We start from the raw sequence: 23521 nt of genomic DNA, 5'->3' as shown, positions 1-23521 counted from the left end.
ACTATATAAATGTAAAGAATTATTACTAATATTATTCTAGTGTTATTAACAAGTACAATTACAAGTAATGTTCAATAGCAAATAATTCCTTAATTCCTTCCGTTTACCCCAAACTTAGGGAAACATTGCTATTAGAATTACTAAATACTGTTGTAATCATTGCTCTGTAAGTGAGTATTGGTTTTATGTATTGAACTGAATTTAATTGCTTATAGTAAAGAAAAGCAAGCCATTAATACATTAGATGTTTGAATATCACAGTTAAATGACGACAATAGACATCATTGTTCTGCTGAAATGCTGTCAATTGGCATATACGGTATTTCTCAAGCATTTTAAATATGCAGAAATGGTAAACAAGGCTGATACAGTATTTCATTTGTAAACCCTTTTTCAATGCTAACTGTTTAACACATTACAAAAATATCTGGGAAGTTAATTTGTCCCATTAGGTTTATTTGAAAAAGTTTACAAATTTAAATAGATTTTTTTTTCTGAAAAAAGCATGGCCTCAACAAACTAATTAGATTTTTTATCATTAGGAAACAGTGAACTTCCCTGACCTTTGGCATATTAGACACAGCAATGTGGTGAATGTCTCTGATTATCTTGATGGAGAAGTTGGCCTTAAAGGCAGGCTCATCAAAACATGGAAAAGCCATGCGAGCAGCAGTTGGCTCAAACTGTGTGGCAGCCAGAACCCTGAAATCCAAAAAAATGAAAACGCAATAATTAGATGATTAATAACTTAAAAATCCATTACTTTATACAGCATTCCTATCAATAATGTATAATTAAATAATGATGACAACCAGAATAACTAAAGCTAATTTCCTCACTAATGTTCTGACACAATTTTAAAACATTCATTGATTTTGAGATTCTTGAAAATATCACAGTATCATTCGTCAAAGACAAGAACCAGTTCTGGACAGCACCAGTCCATTACAGAGCAGTCTCATGCACACTTTCACATCCATTTGATCAAAAAAATGTCCGGAGATTATTTTTTATAAACAACATCATTGGGGGTAATGCAAACCATGTATGTCTTGAAGATTTGAAATAACCTATCGAAATTCAGAAAATGGCACAGAAAAGGCTATTAAAATCTGGAGTTCAATGAAAGACAAAAGCAACCTGTAACAAAGTTTGTGATTGCAATAAAATGTTATAGCCATCCATGATCATAACCGATCACTACTATGTGCATTTCACGAGTTACAACTTTTAAAAATGTTTGTTTTAATTCATGAATTTGCTTTTTTTGTTTTGTTTTTTATGTTTTCTTCTGCTTAATTAGTTCATTGGTTAAAGGTCATTTTCACATATTTCAAATTCTGGTGTGACACCATTTTATTTCTTATGGGAGCCTCTATTTTTGGTAGTTTGTGCATCCCAGTTGTTATCACATGATATCTCTGTCAAGAAGTATAAAGGTCCAAAATTCTACATTCAAACATCAAAAAAAAAAAAAAACTTTTGTAAGGGTAGTTAATGTATGTGTCTTTGACCAAAAGTTTACAAATACTTGCAAGTCTCCTCTGGTCATTATTTATGGTTTGAGCTCTGAGATTAGTAATTAGGTATACTGTATTTAATTATTGGTAATTACTCTTTCGATAATTAGTTAATTTAATATTGTCTCGTTTATTTCCTGTTTACCATTTTCCCCTACCGACTGCTTAGTTAGGCAGAATGTAATCTTATGCCTAAGAAACTGAATTAAAACAAAATGAGATATGTGTTAGCTGTTTGCTGTGCTCTTCTCTTTTCAATACCTAGACAAAAAGATTTATAAACAGCAATAGCAAATTGATGCCTTAAAAGAAACCTCATATCAGGCTAGCTGTAGTGGCCATTATTTCTCAGGAGACTTATTGAAATGCAGTGGGTTTTTGAATCAGTGCAGACTGATATTTGATCAAGAGCCCAGTACATACCTAAATGAAGCAGCAAAGATAGCATTTATTATTTCTATTAGATGATAATTACCATGTGTGTATTAACTAAATATGATTCTAACTATTCACGTTGCTTTTCCCTAGAACATTTTGCCAAGAAGTTTAAAAATATTCTTAATATAAAAGTCTGTTCTGAGGCAATGTTCAGTTATTTGCTTGAATTCAAACTAAGCAACATGAACATAAGTGACAATGCCATAAAATCCATGGAAACTGGAGAAGGAAAATTTAGGGTTTAGGTAAGAAAACTGAGGATTAATGAAAACTAATTTTATTATTGTGTTAACTACAGACATGATGTACTGAATTGCTCTGAGCTAAAGGAAAACTAAAGTTCTCACTCTGAGTCAGGATTTGTAGACTAGGCATTTGTAGCCCACCACTTTTTGAAACTTCATTAATCATACCAATTGAGTGTATAATATGGATTTTCTGGCAGTGGTGGATTTTGGAGCTGCTGATAATTTTATTAGTTCAAATTGGGTGCCTTTTTAGATCTGTTAAAAGTTACACTAAAATACAAACTAAAAAAATATGGGTTATCAAAGGAATCTTCTAGTACGCAGCAACTTTGGTGGATAAGGATCTAATAAGGAGACTATTAAATTTTTCATTTCTAGCATAGCAAAATATCAGCTTATTAAAACAGGGTTAATTGTATTTGTACAATAGGAAATGTATCTGTTTTGATCACACTGTGATCAATTTACAAACTTCTTTTCACCATATATGCCTTACATCCCTTTTTCTTTATGCTTCTTGTTCTCTTCGTTCGACATTCAAGGTCTGTTGTGCCCCAACAAGAATGTGAAGTCCAGAAGTATAGATGTATGTCACACAATTTACTATCTTAAGTCAGCCACTTGTCTTTGTTCGTCAGACATTCCCACCTACTTGTAAATGCCAGTCCACACTACGTCTGGGCACAGATGCCAGGAGTTGTTTATCACTTTATACAGAAAGAGACCTCAAGGTTTTCCATGGCCTATTTTAAGATATCCAAATTTACATCAACTTCCAATAGACTAGCAACAAATAATTAACATCTTGGGAGTATTTTCTCTAGATGCAATTGTCTTACACAGGTTTAATCCCTGGTTATCGATTGCAACATTATAGAAACATTACCCTCGTCTTCTGAGGAATACTTAGATGCTTCTAATTAACAAAAATCCACTGAACCTCCCCCTAACCAAAAGGATAACTTTGCTATTGATCTTACACCAGGTCCACCTTTGCCTGAAAGAAAGATTAATGCTCTCTCCAAAAAAAAAGGTTGGGTGTGGATGAATACATCAAAGAAAATCTGTAAAATGAGTTAATTAAACTGTCCATTGGTCAAGTAAGCAGCGGTTTTCTCTTTGTTGTGAAGAAAGATGGTGTGTGTCCCTTTATAGACTATAGTGAATTAAATTAGATCATTACAAAGGACAATTATCATGTATTTAATATTATCATAAGAAAAATAATTTCTTCCATTTGATCTCTTCTTTGTTTGATCATGTTACTGGCTCTATTACTGTATATTCATTAGACTAAATCTATAAAGTGAATACAATCTCACTTAATTTAGAAAAGGTGACAAATAACAAAAATGATGAATGGAACACAAATTATGGGCATCATAATCATCAGCTAATGTCCAATGGGTTAGCTAATAACCCAGCAGTTCTTTTTTCCAAAATGTGTAAAATGTATATGTCTTTTGACATTTATATCAAAAGGCTGCAGTTATACTAGTGTCAGACCCACTACCTTAATCATAATGAAATAACTGCTTAAACACCCAGAGTTCCTACAAAAGTGCCAAAATAATTATGTCAATTTCTTTAATAAAAAATAAAAAAATATCTAGACTGGGAGTATGAAAAAATAAGATCAGAGAAAAGGGAGATGAACAATCCTTCCAGACATCTACATGATTTACAATTAATGAGTGTTTCTAAGATAATTCCTTGCTAATCACATGTAAAAGATAAAAAGAAAATTACAATCAATAACTTTTTGTTGAAACAGAGTATAAGTAAAAGCAGATGAAATATCATTGCTAGATGTATTTTCATAATGTACAGGTACAAACTCTGGTTGAATGTTTTGGAATACTAGTAATTAACTTTTAAGTGAGTAACACCACAAATAACAGCTAGAAGCATCTGCTTACCTGAGTTCACCTTTGGTTGTTCTATAGATGCTTTTGTAAAAGCCATGGAAGCTTTCAGATAGATTAGCAGCATATTTGAGAGAAATAACATATCGCCGACCAGCCTTCAGTAGTTCAGCTGACAGCAAGGCGATCTGCTCAAAAACAGGATACTCCAGCACATGAAGATGGCCATTTATAGTGTTTTCAATTTGGGATCCGATGATTTTGAGATTTTTACTATGAAGCACAATAGCATGTGTATCTTTTTTAACTTCCACCATTATTTTAACAATGCCAGTGAAATCTAAACTAGTCAGATTTGGGTGGATCAGCAGATCATAGAAGACAGGACTAACATTGTCGGGTAGTCTCATTTTATTCCAAGGAAATTTCTGACTATTTGTAACAAATGGAAAGGTTGTGTTGTTGTTATAGTCTTCTTCCGACGAACATAAACACAGCAGGATCACTATGTTGAAAAGAACTGCTGTGAACAAGGCAAAGCCCGACATCCTTCAGGGTTTATCTTTCCAGATGCAGGATGTAAATCCAAAGAAAGGCTAAAAATAAAAATACAACATTTAAGCTGATAGCAATGACACTTAAATACATACAGAATGTCATCTTTATTTGTTTTTTGCATTAGTATTTACTTATTTCTTCTACTTTAAAAACTATCATCAGTTCCTATTCACAGGAAGTTAAGATTTACAACGTACATACACTATTACGATTTTTTGCCTACTTTTTAACTTAAAAATTATAATCCTGTATAAGATTATACACACGGCCCTTTTAATGAGCAACATGGAAGGAACATTTTACATAAAAACCAAGAAAATTTAAGTGAGTGCCATTAACAGCAATATTTTATACATGCAATAATAAACTTTATTACTTAAAAGTTCTTCATTACTTTTTAAAGTGTAGTAAAGAATAAAAGCACTGTAAAATGAAGGATAAATGTAAAAATAATTATTATACAAGCAGTTCAATAAACAGGAACCTTTAAGAGGTACATAAAGAATATTAGTCGAATGGAAACTTTTTTTTAAACATGGTTCTACAGTAGAATGTGAGGCTTCTCATATTGCATGTGAGCAATATTATTTTAAAATCAATTTTATAAACAACTTTCAACAACAGGAGTTCTGCATGTATCAGTGCAATATGAGACTACCTGCTGATATTTATCAGCACCCTTGCTACTGCATGTTCCACAAGATACACTCAAGACATGGAAAAATATTTAAAATTGTATCAAAATTGCATTTAATTTCTGGCTGAAAATATACATTATATTCCATTACTGACTTAAGAAAGACTTGAGTCACTGAGCATTTTTCCTTCCTGAATGCAGTGAAACACGTTGTTCAATTTAAAAAGAAAGCTAAGTGTGATTTGCATAAAAATGGGAATATACTCTTACGAGCTGCTCAATGGCAAGGACTTATCAGGCAGAAAAGGTTGGCATTTGATAGTGGTAAGGCCTAGTAGGGGTGTGAAAGATGAAAGATGACCGAGAGTGGCACTGTGAATTAAAATATCAGCATTAGAGAAATGGCACCAACAAGAAATGTCTGTCAGGAAGTAGAACACCGATCCAAAATGGAAGAAATTGGACCTTGTTACCACTAAAGCTGTCCAAGTGACCAGGGGCCTCATGTATAACGCCGTGCGTAGAATTCACACTATAATATGGCGTACGGACAAAACCGGAAATATGCTTACGCAAAAAAAATCCAGATGCATAAATCTGTGCGTTCACCAACTTACATGTTCTTCCACTACATAAATCCTGGTCATCGTGAAAAGTAACGCATGTGCACATGCCTGCTGTCCTGCCCTGTCTCCTCCCAGAATTACACCTCTTTGAATATGCAAATCAATATAAATAGCCTTTAAGCTCAGCATTCTGTGAAAAGGAAATGGCAAAAGAACAGGGAAAAAGAAGAATTTCAGCAAATACCAAGTGGAGGCAAGGAAAAAGTACTATTTGTTGGTTTAAACAGTGGTATAAACAACAAAAGGAAGTTGATCAAGTGACATAGAGTGTCTGAGAAACTCGAAAGCTCAAGTTCACAAAGTCACACAGTGCCCGAAATAAAAAAGAAGTTGTCAGATATCAAAGTCGCTGTGAAATGGCGAGTCATAGCCCACTGTCTGCGTGTCATATGAAAGTTTATTAGGGTACAGAGAAAAAAAAATAGTGGGAAAAAAGCATGAAATGTCAACTTTAATCTCTAAATTTTCACTTTAATCACATAGTTTATTTTTTCATTAAAGTAGAACATCATAAACTTCATCTTAAAATCATTTAATTTACTAGTTTCTCAAATCCCATCGTAACTAAAGTAGCACATTACATGCTTTTGTTTTGCATTTGATCTTCTATGTGCTCTATGTGTGTGAATCACTGCATGCTTCTTAAACTGGCTTTCTCTTCCTCCGACAGGACACAGAATCCATTACATTCGTGATATTACAGCTCTCTGAATAATTAAAATACTGAGATGTATACTTGATATCATTTTCATGATGACAGGAGTTAAAGCATGTTATTAAACGTGGGAACACAGTGGCAGTGATTGTTCCTGCCTCACGCAAGATGCTTGCTGCGTCGTGCGCAACCTTCGATGAAATAATTTATTGTAGCAGTACTGTCTCTTTCAAACGTACTAACCTCCAATTCCTGTCCTTCCTTTTCTTTAAGATGCTGCAGATGTTCTATCAGACGGTTTTCTACCCAGTGGTGTGCTGAGGAGGCAGCATAAAGAAGAGGGACACCTCACGCCTGGACAAACTGGTGAAGAAGGCAGGCTCTATTGTAAACACGGAGCTGGACAGTTTGACATCTGTGGCAGAGCGACGGGCGCTGAGCAGGCTCCTGTCAATCATGGAGAATCCACTGCATCCACTGAACAGTATCATCTCCAGACAGAGGAGCAGCTTCAGCAACAGAATCTGTCACTATCCTGCTCCACTAACTACCTGAGGAAATCGTTCCTCCCTTGCACTATGCGACTCTTCAATTCCACCCTTGGTAAACGTTAACATTATACAAAGTTATTGTCTGTTATACCTGCATTTTTATCACTCTTTAATATTGTTTTTTTTCTTTATCAGTATGCTGCTGCTGGAGTATGTGAATTTCCCTAAAGTATCTATCTTTCTCCAAGTAACCAATTGCCAGGCAATCAGCTCTGTAATAGACGTTAAGTAAGCCATCTGTAAGCTTAGAACACCAATTCTTCAAAACTTTTAAGGAACATTGAAATATCTTCGTAGTACATGTTTAACTATTCCAGCCCTCTATCCTTCACTTGTCGTGACAGCCCCAGCAAGAATACAGCACGAGGCAGGAACAATCCCTGAACGAAGCGCCAGCTCCTTGCTAGCAGTGCGGCACTGTGTCCTCACATGTGTAATTATCAACAATATAGATTATTTAAATTAAGTTAAAGTTTTATCTGTATAATATAATAAACATATTTTGCTGCATTTCATCTTAACAATGATATCGTCATCATGTGTAGATACGTGCTTTTTAAAGTGGCTCAGGTTGTGCAATTTTAAAACTGTATCGCAAGTTTACAGTGAAGTAATTGTACTTATAAGTACAAACAGCTCTACAAGGAGCACTTGATGGACTGATTGAGTGCATTTATAGTTATTGGGATGAAACTGTTTCTGAACCGTGTTTGCCATATGAGAGCAGTTCAATACTGAGGCAGTGTGTGCTTGATGCTGTATACCGATAATTCTCTTTCCAGTCAGCTGCTGCAGACCTGTGATTCCCCACTCAGATACAGTGATATAAATACTCTGAGTGGTGCAGTGAGAGTAATATGGAAAAAGATGATCCGCTTTGGCAACCCCTAACCGGAGCAGCTGAAAGAAGAAGAAGAAGAAGTAGGTGCACTGAGAGTAACAACACTAAAGCAGCTATGGTATTTAGAATAATTTGACCATTCTGTGGACCATTATATTGTTACAGGTTAATTACAATCAGATGCATTAAACTAATAAACAGTATGCGGTTAATTTCAGTGTATTTATAAAGCCACGTCAGGGATGTGGATCTAAAAAAGAAAGGGAAACTACATTGGAACAGTAGCACTGCTTTGACGTTGGGTGCTGCCAGTTTGCAAAACCGAGCAGAGAACTTGCGTACGCCAGGGTTTCGAGCTAACGTGAAAATGTGCGTGGCTTTACGCCAAGTTTAGGTTTTATACATCACGATTTAAACATGGAAACGTTCGTACGCAACATTTTTGTGCATACACACCATTTATACATGAGGCCCAGACCCTCTTAGTTCTGTGGGATATTTTATTGAGCCAATCCTGACTGGGGTGCATTGCTAGTTAGAAGTAAACACAGTAAATGGTTTAAAGCTACACTGAGCCAAAACCATGCACTTCTATATGACAAAACACCACTTGAAGGTGTAAATATGCACACAAAAATTGATTTTATAGCTGATCAAGTATGTCACTAATTCTTTGCATATTTGTGCTACAAAAGCCCAGAAGATGCAATGTTACTGCCCTTCTCTCTTTTCCATAATCTGAGGCATTGTGAGACTGTGTTTCAAAAAAGAATAACTGAATATATCAAATGTTTTATTATAATGACCACTGAATATTTTCTCATAATAATAATTTATTTGATACCTTTATAAAGTGATTTACAAAAGAAATAACAAATATAAAATAACTACATTAATAAAGAAAATTGAACAATGTTATAAAGTAAAGCGCAAAACATTTAGGCTACACAAGGTTCCCTTGGCTAAATCTAAAAAAATGCACAACGTGGATGCATCTTTCAAGCTACAGAAGGGAACATGATGGAATATGATGAATAAAACTGAATCGTTCTTTTTTTCCTTAAGAACTTTTCCTTAAATGTAATAGAGGTGATGTGGATAATTATTTTTTGTATACTGTTTAGGCTATGTGTGTTAACACTTAAGTCAAACAGCATAAATACTAAAGTAATAGTATGAAACTGCATGTGTCAGGTGTAAGCAAAATAAGCATCACTGAAATTGAGAAATTATTAAAAATGACAATTGTAAAGTTATTAAAATAACAACAGCAAAATGAAACAAAAAGCAGTTAGTTTTCATTGTTGTTGATGAGAAAGGTTTCCACATGCCATTAGCTTGCTGCAACGAAATTTAAAAATATTCTTGCGGAGTGGTGGCTCCGATGCTAGGGATCTGCACCGGAAGGTTGCCGGTTTGAATCCCATAAATGCCATAAGTGATTCTACTCCGTTGGGCCCTTCAGAAAGGTCCTGGGTATGACGTTAGTTTGCAAGTAGATCCTCCAATTTACCGGGAAAATGTGGGGGTTGGTGGCAGGATTGACACTGCAGCCATAATTAAAAAAACTCACACTGTTCCAGTGTGCTGCTGAGGTGTCACCCGTTCAACTCAGGTCCCAAATCCAGGTAGTTTATTGTGCGAAGTGTGTGGCAACACTGCTCCCAACCTAACTCTTTCACACAAAAGCAATACCACAGACACTTCACGTTTAAGACTCAACAGCCGCAGAATGTTCAATACTTTAAGATGCAGAAGAGGAATTTAGTAATTAGTCCCGCACAGTTAGTTAGTTAGTAGATACAAGGACAAAAGGCATTGAGGCTGAAGTATCTGTCCCAAAATATTTTGTGAAGGGGTGCATTCTTAAGAAACAGTGTATAATATGGAACCTTATTCCAACCATTCAAAAAAAAAAAAATGATTTCATTATTTCACAAAAGAGACTGTCTGGTATGATCAGTATCATCGTGCATGTTAACGCTCTGAATGACTATGACGGTTAGTGAAGGATAGATTAAGGATAAGAATAGCATTCAATCAAGTGACAAGGAATGCATTTAATTCTGCATGTACTAAGGGGACAAATCTAATCTGCACAATTCGGGGTTACCATGAGACAGTGATCATCGCTGCTGCATTTGTTTTAAGGTACAAAGCATCCTGCTGCTTCCGGTAACATCAGGCATACATACATATGGAGTGAGAGGTTAAGGGAGTACGTGGCTTAAATCAAGCGACAACAACTGAACAAATGTTATTGGCATAAGTTTAATTTTAATCAGACTAAAGTTTAGTACAGATGTTTTAATATAGGCAAAGTGGCCTTGCGGAGCTTGCATTCCTGAATCACAGCATGTAGATGAGATGTACAAGGGGTTTGCACATTCTCCTCGTGAATGTTAATTGCATGCTCAACCTCTCCCCACTTGTGTGCCTGATGTTTCCAGCAGTAGTAGGCGATATCTTTGAATACTGTATACGTGTCTGTAATACTTCTCAGCTAAATAAAGTTAAATTAAAAAAATAGTTCTTCATGTGTTGTGAATAACATTCCTCCACTTTATCCATCCTCAAACTCTGACCCTAAACAATCGAATTATGAACACCAGGTGCTGCTCCACTAGATCACACGGTTTCAAAATTTCTACAGTAAACAACTAGATTTAAACTAAACAGATACTTCATTTATATGCTTCTGTTAGTGGACTGCATGAAGCAATCTTTTCTACTTGGCTATGTGATTGTACCTTGCATACGACAGGCATATTATTCACCAGGTTTACTTCTTGCCTTGCACTCAGTGCTGCTGCAATCATCACTGAGCAGGTTAAACTTATTCCTCAATGCATGCAGGATTAAATGTATATCAATGACTTTTGTTCAGACCTCTGCACGCTATGTCCATCCTTAGTCTATAACTCACTAGCTACACCTGTTTGGAGCACCCATGTATGTGACCATTCCAGACAATATCTTTTGAATAATAATGCAATACTTTTGTGAAATAATGCAATAATTATTGCAAAATAACTCAATTCTTCTGTGAAGTAATATTTTTTTTGAGTGGCTAAAATATCCTTTTGAACATTTCATAGGCTGATCAATCAAAAGCATGAAAACAATAATCCTGAACATGATGTGCAAATACAAAATCTAAAAGATGGAATAATGTTGAATAGCAAGAATAGAACAATGTGATGCTGAAATTTGCATGAGGTAAAACAAGCTACATTTCTTTGATTGTCTAACTTTTTTTTCAAGAATGACTTTTGTTTTAATAGTTTACAATTATATTTCACTAGCCAACCCACGGCGTACCATACGCCGCATAATCAGGCCAATTTTTTACTGATTTTTAAGCACAGGGAGAAAATTAACATTTGAAAAATCGGTAATGTAATAAATTAGAAAGAAAAGCAACATTGTAACAATGCACAGAACAAACCAAGACACAATCGTCCGTGACTGAAAACTGGCGGACCCCCATCACACTTTCTCCTGCCAGACAGAGGGATGCGAGTGCACTGTGCTCAGGCACGGAGGGTGGAACGGGAGGAGAGGAGAAGGACGTCCATTCCGCTCCCTCTGTCATGCTAGTCTGCTGATTTCTCGTTCAGTATGCAGTGACCGCTCATGTGCCCACCTCCAACTCGTCAATGGAGTCGTTGTCGTCTTTACACAGTCCAGATGCCCCTGTGACTTACGTAGACGTTTCATTGCTCTGTGCGGTTTTGGCTGCTTTTCTATATATTGTATAATCCACCAAGACACCTGACCACGGTAGTAGCGAGGTGGGAGGGGGGTGTGCACAAACGGTAGGGACGCAACCAGTGGGAGCGTATGAGTCGCACTTAGTGGGAATTCCACGGTTTGCAGCCCGAATGGGGTTCAACGACTTACCCACGCCTCTCTGCGCTGGGTAGACACACGCTCAATCTCATGCATAAGTATTAATTGAATACTAAACACTTCTGGAAAGACACGGTTGTCTAAAACGGGTTGGTGTGAGAATACGACAGTAAGTGGATGAAAAGATGGAACTCTGCAGAGAGTTAATACAACACAATAGTGAAGCCGCGGCATAACAAACACTGCATAATTATTTATTGATGGTTGAACACTTCTGGAAAGACACAGTTGTCTAAAAAGGAAGGGTTTGAGGATACAACAGAAAGTGAATGAAAAGATGGAACTCTGGAGAGAGCAAAATATAATTGTAAGTGAGTGAAGAAGATGCATGTTTGTCGCGGATGCGAATTGCTGTATGTAGTGTGTAAAACAGTTTTCTATGGTGCACGCAGTCGTGCGTCGTAACGGAAAACTCGGTTTTTAAAGACTGCTTACTTCATTGTGTTTTAACCTCAGTTGGAAAGGATTGTTTTAAGGATCCCATGGGATACCCCTCGCAAACCGTTTTTACATGCTGCATATGGCGATTCACCTCTGCAAGAAACATGCCTCTATGAACAGTCAACGTGGCTCGGAAGTGCCAGGAGTTGGTGGGCGTGGCTCCTTCCTGCGTGCGCCATAGGTGTCTTGCTTGTCGGCGGCTCAGTGAATCCACGCCCCTTCCGGCGTGCTGTCCATGGTTGTCTTGCCTTAGTGAATTATATATATAGATTATTAACAGTCTTACATCTCCATGTTCTGCACATGCATATAAGAATTTCAATATACTCTGTACGTTACAATACCTACGCACCTTAAAAGATATCAAAATGTATTTAATTAAAAACAGTCTTACGTTATTATATGGAACCTTGTTTTCAAATCTATACTAATAAAAGGCAAAGCCCTCACTGACTGACTGACTGACTGACTGACTAACTGACTCACTCACTACTAATTCTCCAACTTCCCGTGTAGGTAGAAGGCTGAAATTTGGCAGGCTCAACCTCATTACAGCTTACTTACAAAACTTAGGCAGTTTTCATTTCGAAATTCTACATGTAACTGGAACACATATTTACATATATACCCGCCATAGCCTGCAGCTAGGTCACCGTGTGGGGCGGAGTTGCATCCCTCATTGTCACGTCTCCCATATAAGGCCGTCCGTCAGCGGCAATCCAATAGAAACACTCTGCCGCTAAATATTCAAACGAAGATGAGATGGTCAGGGTGGTGTTTGGCACAAACTCTTAGCTAACATTAAATAAAGCTGTGGACATCGCACAAGATACCGCAAGCACAGCTGAGAACCTTCAATGCATGTACTCCGAGCAGCTCACGTGAACTGACTGTGAACGTAGTATGCAGACAAAAAGCAAGAGCTCCAAAGAGCGCTGAACAAAAAAGCATTACACAATTGAGAAGGCAGCTAAACAATATGAAGCGAGTGACACATACAAGCATATTCATAAGTGCAGCTACTGTGGAAACAAAGCACACGTTGGAAAAAGTCAATGTCCAGCTAAAGGAAGACAGTGTAAAAAAAACCCGTGCATGCAGTGTGTGATGTCTCAAATAAAAAGAAAGATGAGCTATTTATTGATGCAGTAAGTATGGAATCGATGAATAAAACCTGACATCTTTACAACGGTTGACAAACACGGAATGTAACTTGGACACAACACATCCTCCAAATATGAACCTGATTGAAAGAAATAATGATAATCAAATCCTTGATGACAGCAACACTCATAACAGTCACAAAACAATTACATTGACAATCATGTTACGTTATTTTTAAAATGTTCCCTTTTCTTTTTTAATGAATTCTTTAACACACTACTTCTCCGCTGCGAAGCGCGGGTATTTTGCTAGTAGATAATATTGGGCAGTTGAAACTAGATATTTCAGATTTTGCTGCAATTAAAATTATTCATTAATGCAAATAAGTTCTCTATCAATACATTTATACACACTCACACTAGGATAATGCAAAGTTTCCCTTTTTTAAACTATTTAATTTTGGGTTTATTCCAAGGTGAAAACAGTATTAAATATCTTTACAAAAACAAAGTATATATATATTTCTTCTTTTCTATAACTAACAACATCCTGGATAGGCTTTACAAATGTAAATTGTGAACTTTACAGTTAGGGCACAGACAGGTGAAGCACTTGCTCAGGATTACCCAGTAAACAAAGGCTGTGAATGAACTGGGGTCCTCGTAGTTTACAGTGTTGTGTCTTAAGTCACCAGGCAACAACAGAGGCCTTATGTTCAATATGTAATGTGAAGCCAACCCAGACACAGGCAGGACACCAATTTTCCACACACACACGTTTATTTATTTACAAAAAGGGGGAGCGTTTCACCCTGCTCCCCACAGGACAATGCACAGCGCAAAACACAGTCCCTTCTTGCCACCAGTCCTTCTGCCACCACTCCTTCTCAGGTTTTGTCCTCTTCCTCTCGACTCTGGCCAAAGAATGGTGGGGACTGGCCCCTTTTTATAATGCACCCAGAAGGACTCCTGGTGCCCAACGAGCTTCCTACAGTCACACTTCTGCCATACCTGGAAGTGCATTCGGAAGAAGCTCGTTGGGCACCTGGAGGTCTTCCGGGTGCCCTATAATATGAACCAAATAGGGCCCTGAAAATGCCCATGCCTCTATCAGTCCGGTGGAGAAACTGTCCTGAAAATATTCTCTTCCCTGGTTCTTCTACACTCAGGGCATCCTGGACGGGTAAGGGTTCCAGCCACCCACCACAGTAGTAATTAAAATAGCTGTCAGAAAGCACAGAATGAGAACACTGAGGAAAAGTATAGAGAAAGCTGTGTGCTGTTCACATATCAAGTGGCACAACTTTTAATAGATTCAGAAAAAGAAATGAGACAACAACAGTTGTCAGTACTAAAATGTATCTGATTCTGAGACATATAATTAACAGCATAGTTTAAAGTAATATAAAGGCTAATCTAAGCAAAATAGTCAATAGATGTTGCTTTCAATGGTAGATATAAAGGTACACTTGGTATATATCAAGAACTGAGGGAGGGGAGCTAGAAAACATCATAATTCATGTACAGTGCTTAAACCATTAAGCAACTGCAAACAACTCCAGAGATATATTTATAAATATAAACCAATAAACTGTTCGCAGTTTATCCTGATAGCCAATCTTTTATTATATTAGAACATTTCTTAAATTGTATTTAACAACTATGAGGCTACTATGTTCATCAAATAAATACTACAAATTTTTACAGAAAACAGAAGAAATGTGATTCTACTATTCTACTATTAAATTGTTTCATAGTGTCAGAAAACATTGTTTGACTTCTACAAAAGTACTTGGCCCTTTTACCTGGGTCTTCATTAGGGTCCACTAATTTATTCCCATATCTGATTAAGATTACTGGATACTCTAAACACTCCCATTGAGACTATGGTTTGTGATCTATGATCTATTAGCATCTGTTGTAAAGCAGACAGTTACTTAGTATCTGATCATGCAGGTCCAGAATCTGACTAACACCAAGCTTGTCGAGAGAAACAGGTTTAAAAAAAGGCTGCCTGGACAGATTACAGATTTAAACACTACTTATGAAAAACAGCAGGCCACCCATATTAATGACAAATTTAATAACCAATGCTACAAGAATCTTAGTTTTCTGTCAAAAATACGTCAATTTGATACTAAGAAGTCTATAAAATTAGTCCCAACAGGAGAATGGAATGATATGATTGATCTTAAAATAACAGATTAGGGGACTGAGGGCCTTTTTTGCATTTTTTAAACATTCTAAAAAGAATGACCTATTTCTTTTACTTGAAATAAAAGTAGCTATAATGTAAAGAGTAAAAACATTATATATTTAACTATAATGTACAGGCAACAAATAAAGGGACCATAATACTGTAATGCAGTTTTGTCAAAAGTGCTCTAATCTAGTTTACAAGGAAAAAGGATCAGATGAGTGGATTGTTACAGTTTCTTCACCTTTATGTGTACTCCAATCGATTTGTCATCCTGTAGTTACATGTAAGCCTAGGCTTTCATCCGATACGAGTGTTATTGTTTTGTGTGTCCTTTGTAATTAAAGATTAATTTTCAATAACATTACGAGTTTAAATAATTTTGACATTAGTACAAACAAAATAATGGTCAGATTCTAAATCAAATAAATACTAAATGATGTAACATAAAACTGGAAATGTACTTTTTTTTAATCATTGCCCCATTCGGGATCTGTTGCACTAACCCTTCCACGAGAAGTTAAAAAACGTATGGATTATTGTATTTTATGTAACGTTTTAATGTACTTAGTACGTATTAAACGACAACAATCTTAAAACAAAATCCATATACTTGTGGATGATGGCACAAATCAGGACCAGTATTTGGTTATCAAACTTACACTTTTGGTGGTAGTACAGTGTTATTGTTTATTAGGAAAAATGGTTCAGAAACACTTGCATTGATGAATATACAACGTGAACAACTTAAATATGAATGCCGGATCAAGATTCAATTACTAAGTGTGACGTGAAATAAATTACACATCCTCCCGCTGTCGCATTTCTTTTCTCTGGTTCAAACTGACGGACTATTACTGGCAATTATAAGTTGCAAAATGTGGCAAATACACACACCGTTGTACCAAATGTATCATGAAACAAACTACACATTTTTATAAATAAAGCTATATGTTTAACTAAAACCCTCGTCGTATTTGTCCTGCTTGCGAACTACAGTATCTGGGGAAAACGGGGCTTGTCAACAATTGAAATTGCTTGTGAAAAAGGCCTTGAAATTTAGGCAACGCATTAATATAAAAACCTGATTAGGTCGGTACGTGATCGCAACAGGGTAGCGCTGCATCGTTTTGCTTTCAAATCTTCACTCACCTTTGTATGTTCTGTGGAAAAGTTGCAAAGGGAAAATGTTAATAATATCAGAGGCCGAAGCCTCTAATTGTTCTCGGTGCAGCTTTCGGTTACTGAAAGTGAAAACAAAACTATACTTGATGTGAAATGCGGACGCTGTGATGACACAAAAATGAACTTTATATATTGAAGGCTAGACGCTCAACTTTTTAGATGAATTAACATTTTCGCCATATTGTTAATGCGTTACAATTAATAAATGTAAGGTTAGTTAAAGCATTGCCAATTTCCAAATTCTGACTTCTTCCGCAGTATCAAAACGAGCGCTTATATTACAGGAAGTGACGCGTGACGTGACGGGCAATTTAGGTAAAATTACCTTTATATTCGATGTTCATCATTTGACATTCGATAAAAATGAGTGCAGGTTATAACTGAAACCAACAGCACAATAAAGTTATTTTTCTAACAGTGTTGTTAATTGCTTAAAAAAACAGAATTAAATAACGATTACAAGTGATATGGTAATAGTATCAAAATCAATTGGTAGGCACGGCCGAACTTCTGCACGCGTAAACATGGGCTGCAGCCCAGATCTATCTAGAAGTATGAAAAATATCTATTTTGTGTGCAGTCCTCTTTTAACACTTTACTGTGAGGGTTACATCGTCCACCACTAATCGCACACACGCTGTTATCCCCGAGATTTATTGACTCTAGTGAACGACTGGAGAGCCAAATATTGGCCGCTGTAACATGTAACATGCGTGAATAAGAAAGCCTACAGTAATACAACAAGGTAGCTTCTTGTTTTAGCGATCATGGTGGGACTATAGCAACGATTTTGGCACAAACGGTAATTAATCATGGTGGATGCTGGGCAATTTTCAAATGAATACTCCACCCAAAAAATGCAATTTTTTAAATGTTACTTACAACGTGTAATTTGTAGTTGTGACCGAGGAAAAAAAAATTACGTCATGTTGCCATGGAGAAAGTAAATATTAGTTGTTCAGTTTCTTTAGTTGTCAAGAGGTTGAGTTCTGAATGCAGAGCTTACCTTTTCCTATGAAGCGTCTCGCATGGACACCTTGCATGTTCTTCATCTATTCTAGTAATTTCGTTGATTATCTCTGATAACTTCCTGGTTTCTAATATATTTTTGTGGGAAAGGTATGAGATAATCTGTCCTCTTAAGAAGGCCTTCAGGGTTTGCCAGAGTGTTCCTGCAGAAACCTCCGAGGGTGTATTTGTCTCTAAAAAAATTATTTGCTGGGATATAAATTCTGTACAGTTCTCGTCTGCTAATAAAAGTGGATTAAGACACCATCTGCGAGATGAGTATGTGGGGCATAATGATTTTAAAATCAAGGGGGCATGGTCAGAAATAACAATAGCGTTGTACTTACAAGATTTAATCATAGGCATGAAATTGTTATCTACAAAGAAATAATTCTTCAGTAGCAATGATGCACTGGTGAGTAGAAGGAATATGCTCTTGTGTTTGGGTTTAGAAATCTCGAAAATTAAATACTGAATGTTTCAACTCAACGCTGTCGATAGATGACCAGCCCTATACAGTTTCAAATGATATGTTAAAAGTTATTGGGAAAAACAAAAAATCGGGAGTGTGCTCACCTCGACTTTCTCGTATAATGAGATGGAGGAAAAGGTCATCTGAACCACTTACAGTTGCGTAATATTTCTCAAATATCATGTCTTTGTTTCTCATCATAACTAATTGATAATATATGGATACACAATCATTTATCTCTATGTATAACCAAATTTTAAATTAAAATATTTTCGCACTTTGAAAACGGTGGTGAAATGTTTTCATGATTACATAATGCATTTCCTAGATTACGTTCAAAGTAAAAAGGTTTGTACTCACCTAAAAGCGTAGAAAAATTGTTAGTAGTATATAATATTTGTTGCAAAAATTTCTATAGGTAAAACTGTATTTAGCTACATTTAATTATGATAATGATGACAGAAAAAAAATAAATTAAATGTATTACCAGGAACATGATGGGGATGTAGCAGCTTATTGTTCCCATTACATTATTATTTTTATATCCATCCATCATCCAACCCACTATATCCTAACCACAGGGTCACGGGGGTCTGCTGGAGCCAATCCCAGCTAACACAGGGTGCAAGGCAGGAAACAAACCCCAGAGAGGGCACCAGCCCACCACAGGGCGCACACACAACAAGGGACAATTTAGAATCGCCGATGCACCTAACTTGCATATCTTTGGACTGTAGGAGGAAACTGGAGTACCCAGAGGAAACCCCACACAGACACAGGGAGAACATGCAAACTCCACGCAGGGAGGATCTGGGAAGTGAACCCGGGTCTCCTAACTGCAAGGCAGCAGCGCTACCCACCGCACCACCATGCCACCCTTATTTTTATATGACATGTTCAATGTTTACACATTATAGTTAAACTGATGATGTATATATTAAAATTAATATTTTTTGGGGCAAAATATTTCTTTAATAGTACCATTTATGGATCTCCGGAGTGCTATGAGGCATGCAGTTTAGGAAAAAATGTGTGTTTTTAGTGCGGCTATATTAAAATGTTGGTGCATCTCTTTTAGCGCTACTCTACGCATATATGGGAAGTGTAACTTGACAGAATTGCTGGTGCACATATTGAATTCAGAACAACTCGATCGATTTATTGGTGCAGGTATTGGATTGCTAGCACATGTATCTGTTTCACTTCACCACAACTCTATTGGTTAACAGAAGTTGCCATACAGCCTGTAGACGACACGTGTGCCAACTAACTAATATAGTTGTATTAAAGTGAAACCGCAATATACAAGTATGACAGTCTAATGCGCGTGCCAGCAAACCAATATGAGAGTCTACAAATCGATCAAGTTGTACTAGAACCAGTACAAGCACCAGAATTTCAATAGCCAAACTAAAAACACATATTTTTCTTCACTAAATGGCACCATATACCGTATATAAGGTAGCGATGTTCCTTTACTGAATTTAATTTCTCTCATAAATTATGATGTTGAGATATTGGTTAAAAAACTGAACTGCCCCACCTCTTTCAGCTGTGACTACCCTATCCATTATTACAGGCCTGAATTACCTTTTTGCTTGGTGGGGCCTGCCAGACATTATAATTACCGATAATGCAGCCCAGTTAATTTCAGATTATTTCATAACTACTTGGAATGCATGACCATTAAACACATTTAGACCTGCTATGTATAACCCTGAATTGAATGATGGGGTTGAACACCTCAACCACACCATAAAATATTGAATCCGGGCATACCTGACAGAAGGTTAGTAGTTTGAGGCAGCACCCCTCTAGACCCTCTTAAATGTTTGAACAGCTAAGCATACAATCACTTGAGTATTGCACGCTTCCTTGATGTTAGGCAGAACTGACGATTACTGTGGATTGTCTTTTCCTGGGGAAAAACTTTACTTCTGCCAGCACATTCAGACACACAGTCACCATGTGGCCACTCATCAGAGTATACAGAAGTGTTTTAGTCAGATCAAAACAACACAACTGCCATTTATAAAGGAATAAGAATGGGTGAATGTGGCTTTCTCGCCATATCAGTAAGATGAGACACTGTTGGTCAAATACATTACAAATTTGGAGCAGCTACTTTCTTCTGCAAGATAGTTCTAGACATCACACAAATAGACTTACACCATCAAGTCAGATATATTAGGGACCACATAGGCACGGTCGGATGGCACGGGAGTCCCAAACAGTTGTTGGAAATGGAATGGCTGGTCCTCAGTCACTACACCAGGCCTCCACTGGGGTTTCACATTTATTTAGGTCCAGAAGACCTCTCTCTTGGTTTAAGGACTATGTTACAAACTAGGACATAATTTTAAAAAGGGGAGGGGATGTGTGGTGTCTTGGAAAAAATGGATGTGGGGGAGGTAGTAGGATTTAACAAGAGAAGGAAAACTGAAGTTATGAGCAGGCCATGCATTAGAGTGCAGGGAGAGTGTTGAAAAGCGTGTTGTTGGTGGTGGTGGTGGTGTTAATAAAGGAGTTAAGAAATAAATATGTGACATGCTATTTTAGATATAAAAGACATGTAAAATGCAGTTTTGACTGAGCCAAAAGACTTTCACAGGGGGACATACACTGCAGCAGAGCTCCAAGATTCACATCCTATTTGTCAGCTGTGACAAACTGGCTTTCTTTGCACCATATTTCCAGGGCAGAACCACTAGCCTAGGGAATATAATTTACTCATTTATAACTGTATGCATCTTGGGTGTGTTTAATTTGAGTCCTACAATAATTTATCATATTAGGGGGCTTCGCTCGCCAACCCCCCTGCCTGCGCTACGCACCAGCCACTTTGCGTCTCTGCCACTCGCTTATGTGGATTTCATTTTCACCAAACAACAAATCTTTTAATTCTCACGGATACGCTCCTTCATTAGGAAGAAACACTACTTTTCCCTGATGGCAACACAAATTAGACAATCTACAAGTATCCAAGTTAAAGTTTAAATCCAGACTATTTCTTCGAACTCTTTTCACTGTTCCATTATTTCACTGAGTAATACTTTCCATTTGTTTGCGCTAATGTGATCTTTACTATAATTTTTTTGAGACTTTCAAATTTTAGTATTTTCATTATTTCTAACCTGCTCTGCATGTGTATCACGCCAACATTTTTGAATTCTTTACGATGTTTTACTTTGTCATCTACTCTTTGTCTTTTATTTCTGGCCCCAGGCATGGTTAAATCTCTTGGCACAAAGTCTTGTCTTGCGGGACATGAAAGTATCTCTCTGAGAAAGTCAGGTCTCGTCCCAGGCTAAAAAGTCTTGTCTCGTCCCAGGATTTCTTTATTATAACAGAGAGATTAGTATTTTCCAGTTTCTACTTTTTTGCATCACACCAAAATTGTAACATTTGGATAGGAAAATAGTAACATAGTAAGCACTTCTGAGTTGCATAAACAGAGACTTAAAGTAGTACTCTTTTCACATTTTAAAATTTTGCTTTCTCATATTTATGTACATACAGGTGCCGGTCATAAAATTAGAATATCATGACAAAGTTGATTTATTTCAGTAATTCCATTCAAAAAGTGAAACTTGTATATTAGATTCATTCATTACACACAAACTGATGTATTTCAAATGTTTATTTCTTTTAATTTTGATGATTATAACTGACAACTAATGAAAGTCCCAAATTCAGTATCTATCTAATTAGAATATTAATTAAGTCCAATGCAAAAAAAAGATTTTTAGAAATGTTGGCCAACTGAAAGGTATGAACATGAAAAGTATGAGCATGTACAGCACTCAATATTTAGTTGGGGCTCCTTTCGCCATGGATTACTGCACCAATGCGGCGTGGCATGGAGTCGATCAGTCTGTGGCACTGCTCAGGTGTTATGAGAGCCCATGTTGCTCTGATAGTGGCCTTCAGCTCTTCTGAATTGTTGGGTCTGGCATATTGCATCTTCCTCTTCACAATACCCCATAGATTTTCTATTGGGTTAAGGTCAGGCGAGTTTGCTGGCCAATCAAGAACAGGGATACCATGGTCCTTAAACCAGGTACTGGTAGTTTTGGCACTTTGTGCAGGTGCCAGGTCCTGTTGGAAAATGAAATCTGCATCTCCATAAAGTTCGTCAGCAGCAGGAAGCACAAAGTGCTCTAAAACGTCCTGGTAGATGGCTGCGTTGACCTTGGACCTCAGAAAACACAATAGACCAACACCAGCAGATGACATGGCCCCAAACCATCACTGACTGTCATGTGACGTCATCCAAGGGTCTGGAACCAGAAGTGACGTCATTAAGGCCAGGCAAAATTTCCCAGGAATGGTCTGCAGGAAAGTGAGAAAAAAGGTCATTGCACTCTGCCACCCCCTGGTCTGACGTGAAATTACTCTCATTTAGACCCTTTAGCTGCCTCCTATGCACACATGTGTGACAGTATGTAGGTAGATATGACACTGACATAATTGCTTTCCAATAGCAATAAATGTCATTTACACATTTGTTTGGTCTGATTTTTATTAATTTCTAATCTTGTTCTTCTTTTCTCACTTCTATGTGGGGTTGATGTGCCTGATCACCCTTCTCCATACAGTTCAGTCCTGCACCTCCTTCCCAGTCAAACTCTTTTCCAACAAATGTTTGATTTTATCAATCCATCTTTGCTTCATCCTCCCTTGCTTTCTCTTCCACATGCTTCCATTTTCATCACTCTTTTGTCCTCATCTTCATTGTCTGTCTTTATGACATCCCCATGCCACTTTTACCTACTTTCCTGTAATTTCTTTGATATCACTCTTTTGTTGTACCTTTAATTATTTTGTTTCTTATTTTGTCCTTTTTGTTTCACAGCAATCAAACAGAGCACATGCATGTAAGATCTTCCCATGGCTGCTACAGCTCAGCGATGTACGCTGTCCTCGCAAATTATCATAGGGAGTTGGGTACAAAAATCTTTGTGTACAGTATGTCTATGGGATAAAGTGTCTTTTTAACTTATCTTATCTTATTTTATCCTATCTTGTCTTGTCTTGTCTTATGTTGGCTGCACAGTGACTTTCCAGGAAAGTATTTGGTGAATGCAGCATAGTGGTGTAAAAAAATCATAAATAGAGAACTCTGCAAATGTTTTTTTTTTCTCTCTCTCATGTGGAAGTCGATAAAAAGACAATTGTCCAGAAGGAAAAACATAAAGATTAAAACTGTAATATAGCTGGTAATGGTATTCTTGTAAGAAATATAAACATAATATAAGTTCAAC

General features: G+C 36.9%; 1 protein-coding gene across 2 annotated transcripts in view; it reads right to left on the bottom strand.

Moving 5' to 3' along the window:
- Positions 1 to 17864, bottom strand: part of erap1b (endoplasmic reticulum aminopeptidase 1b) — a 126588-nt gene extending 108724 nt beyond the window's left edge. The window contains exons 1-3 of one of the 2 annotated variants that reach the window (XM_039759249.1): positions 17784 to 17864; positions 4126 to 4667; positions 564 to 702 (exon numbers count right to left, since the gene is read on the bottom strand). In XM_039759249.1, the coding sequence (XP_039615183.1) occupies positions 564 to 702; positions 4126 to 4619 (633 nt within the window). In that variant the 5' untranslated portion in view covers positions 4620 to 4667; positions 17784 to 17864. Of the gene's footprint in view, positions 1 to 563; positions 703 to 4125; positions 4668 to 16744; positions 17028 to 17783 lie in introns of those variants that run through there. The other variant, XM_039759248.1, reaches the window with a different exon arrangement.
- Positions 17865 to 23521: the final 5657 nt, after the last annotated feature.

The sequence above is a fragment of the Polypterus senegalus genome, chromosome 7 (assembly GCF_016835505.1).
Source record: "Polypterus senegalus isolate Bchr_013 chromosome 7, ASM1683550v1, whole genome shotgun sequence".
Classification (NCBI taxonomy): Eukaryota; Metazoa; Chordata; class Cladistia; order Polypteriformes; family Polypteridae; genus Polypterus; species Polypterus senegalus.
This window is presented reverse-complemented; position numbering and strand designations above follow the sequence as displayed.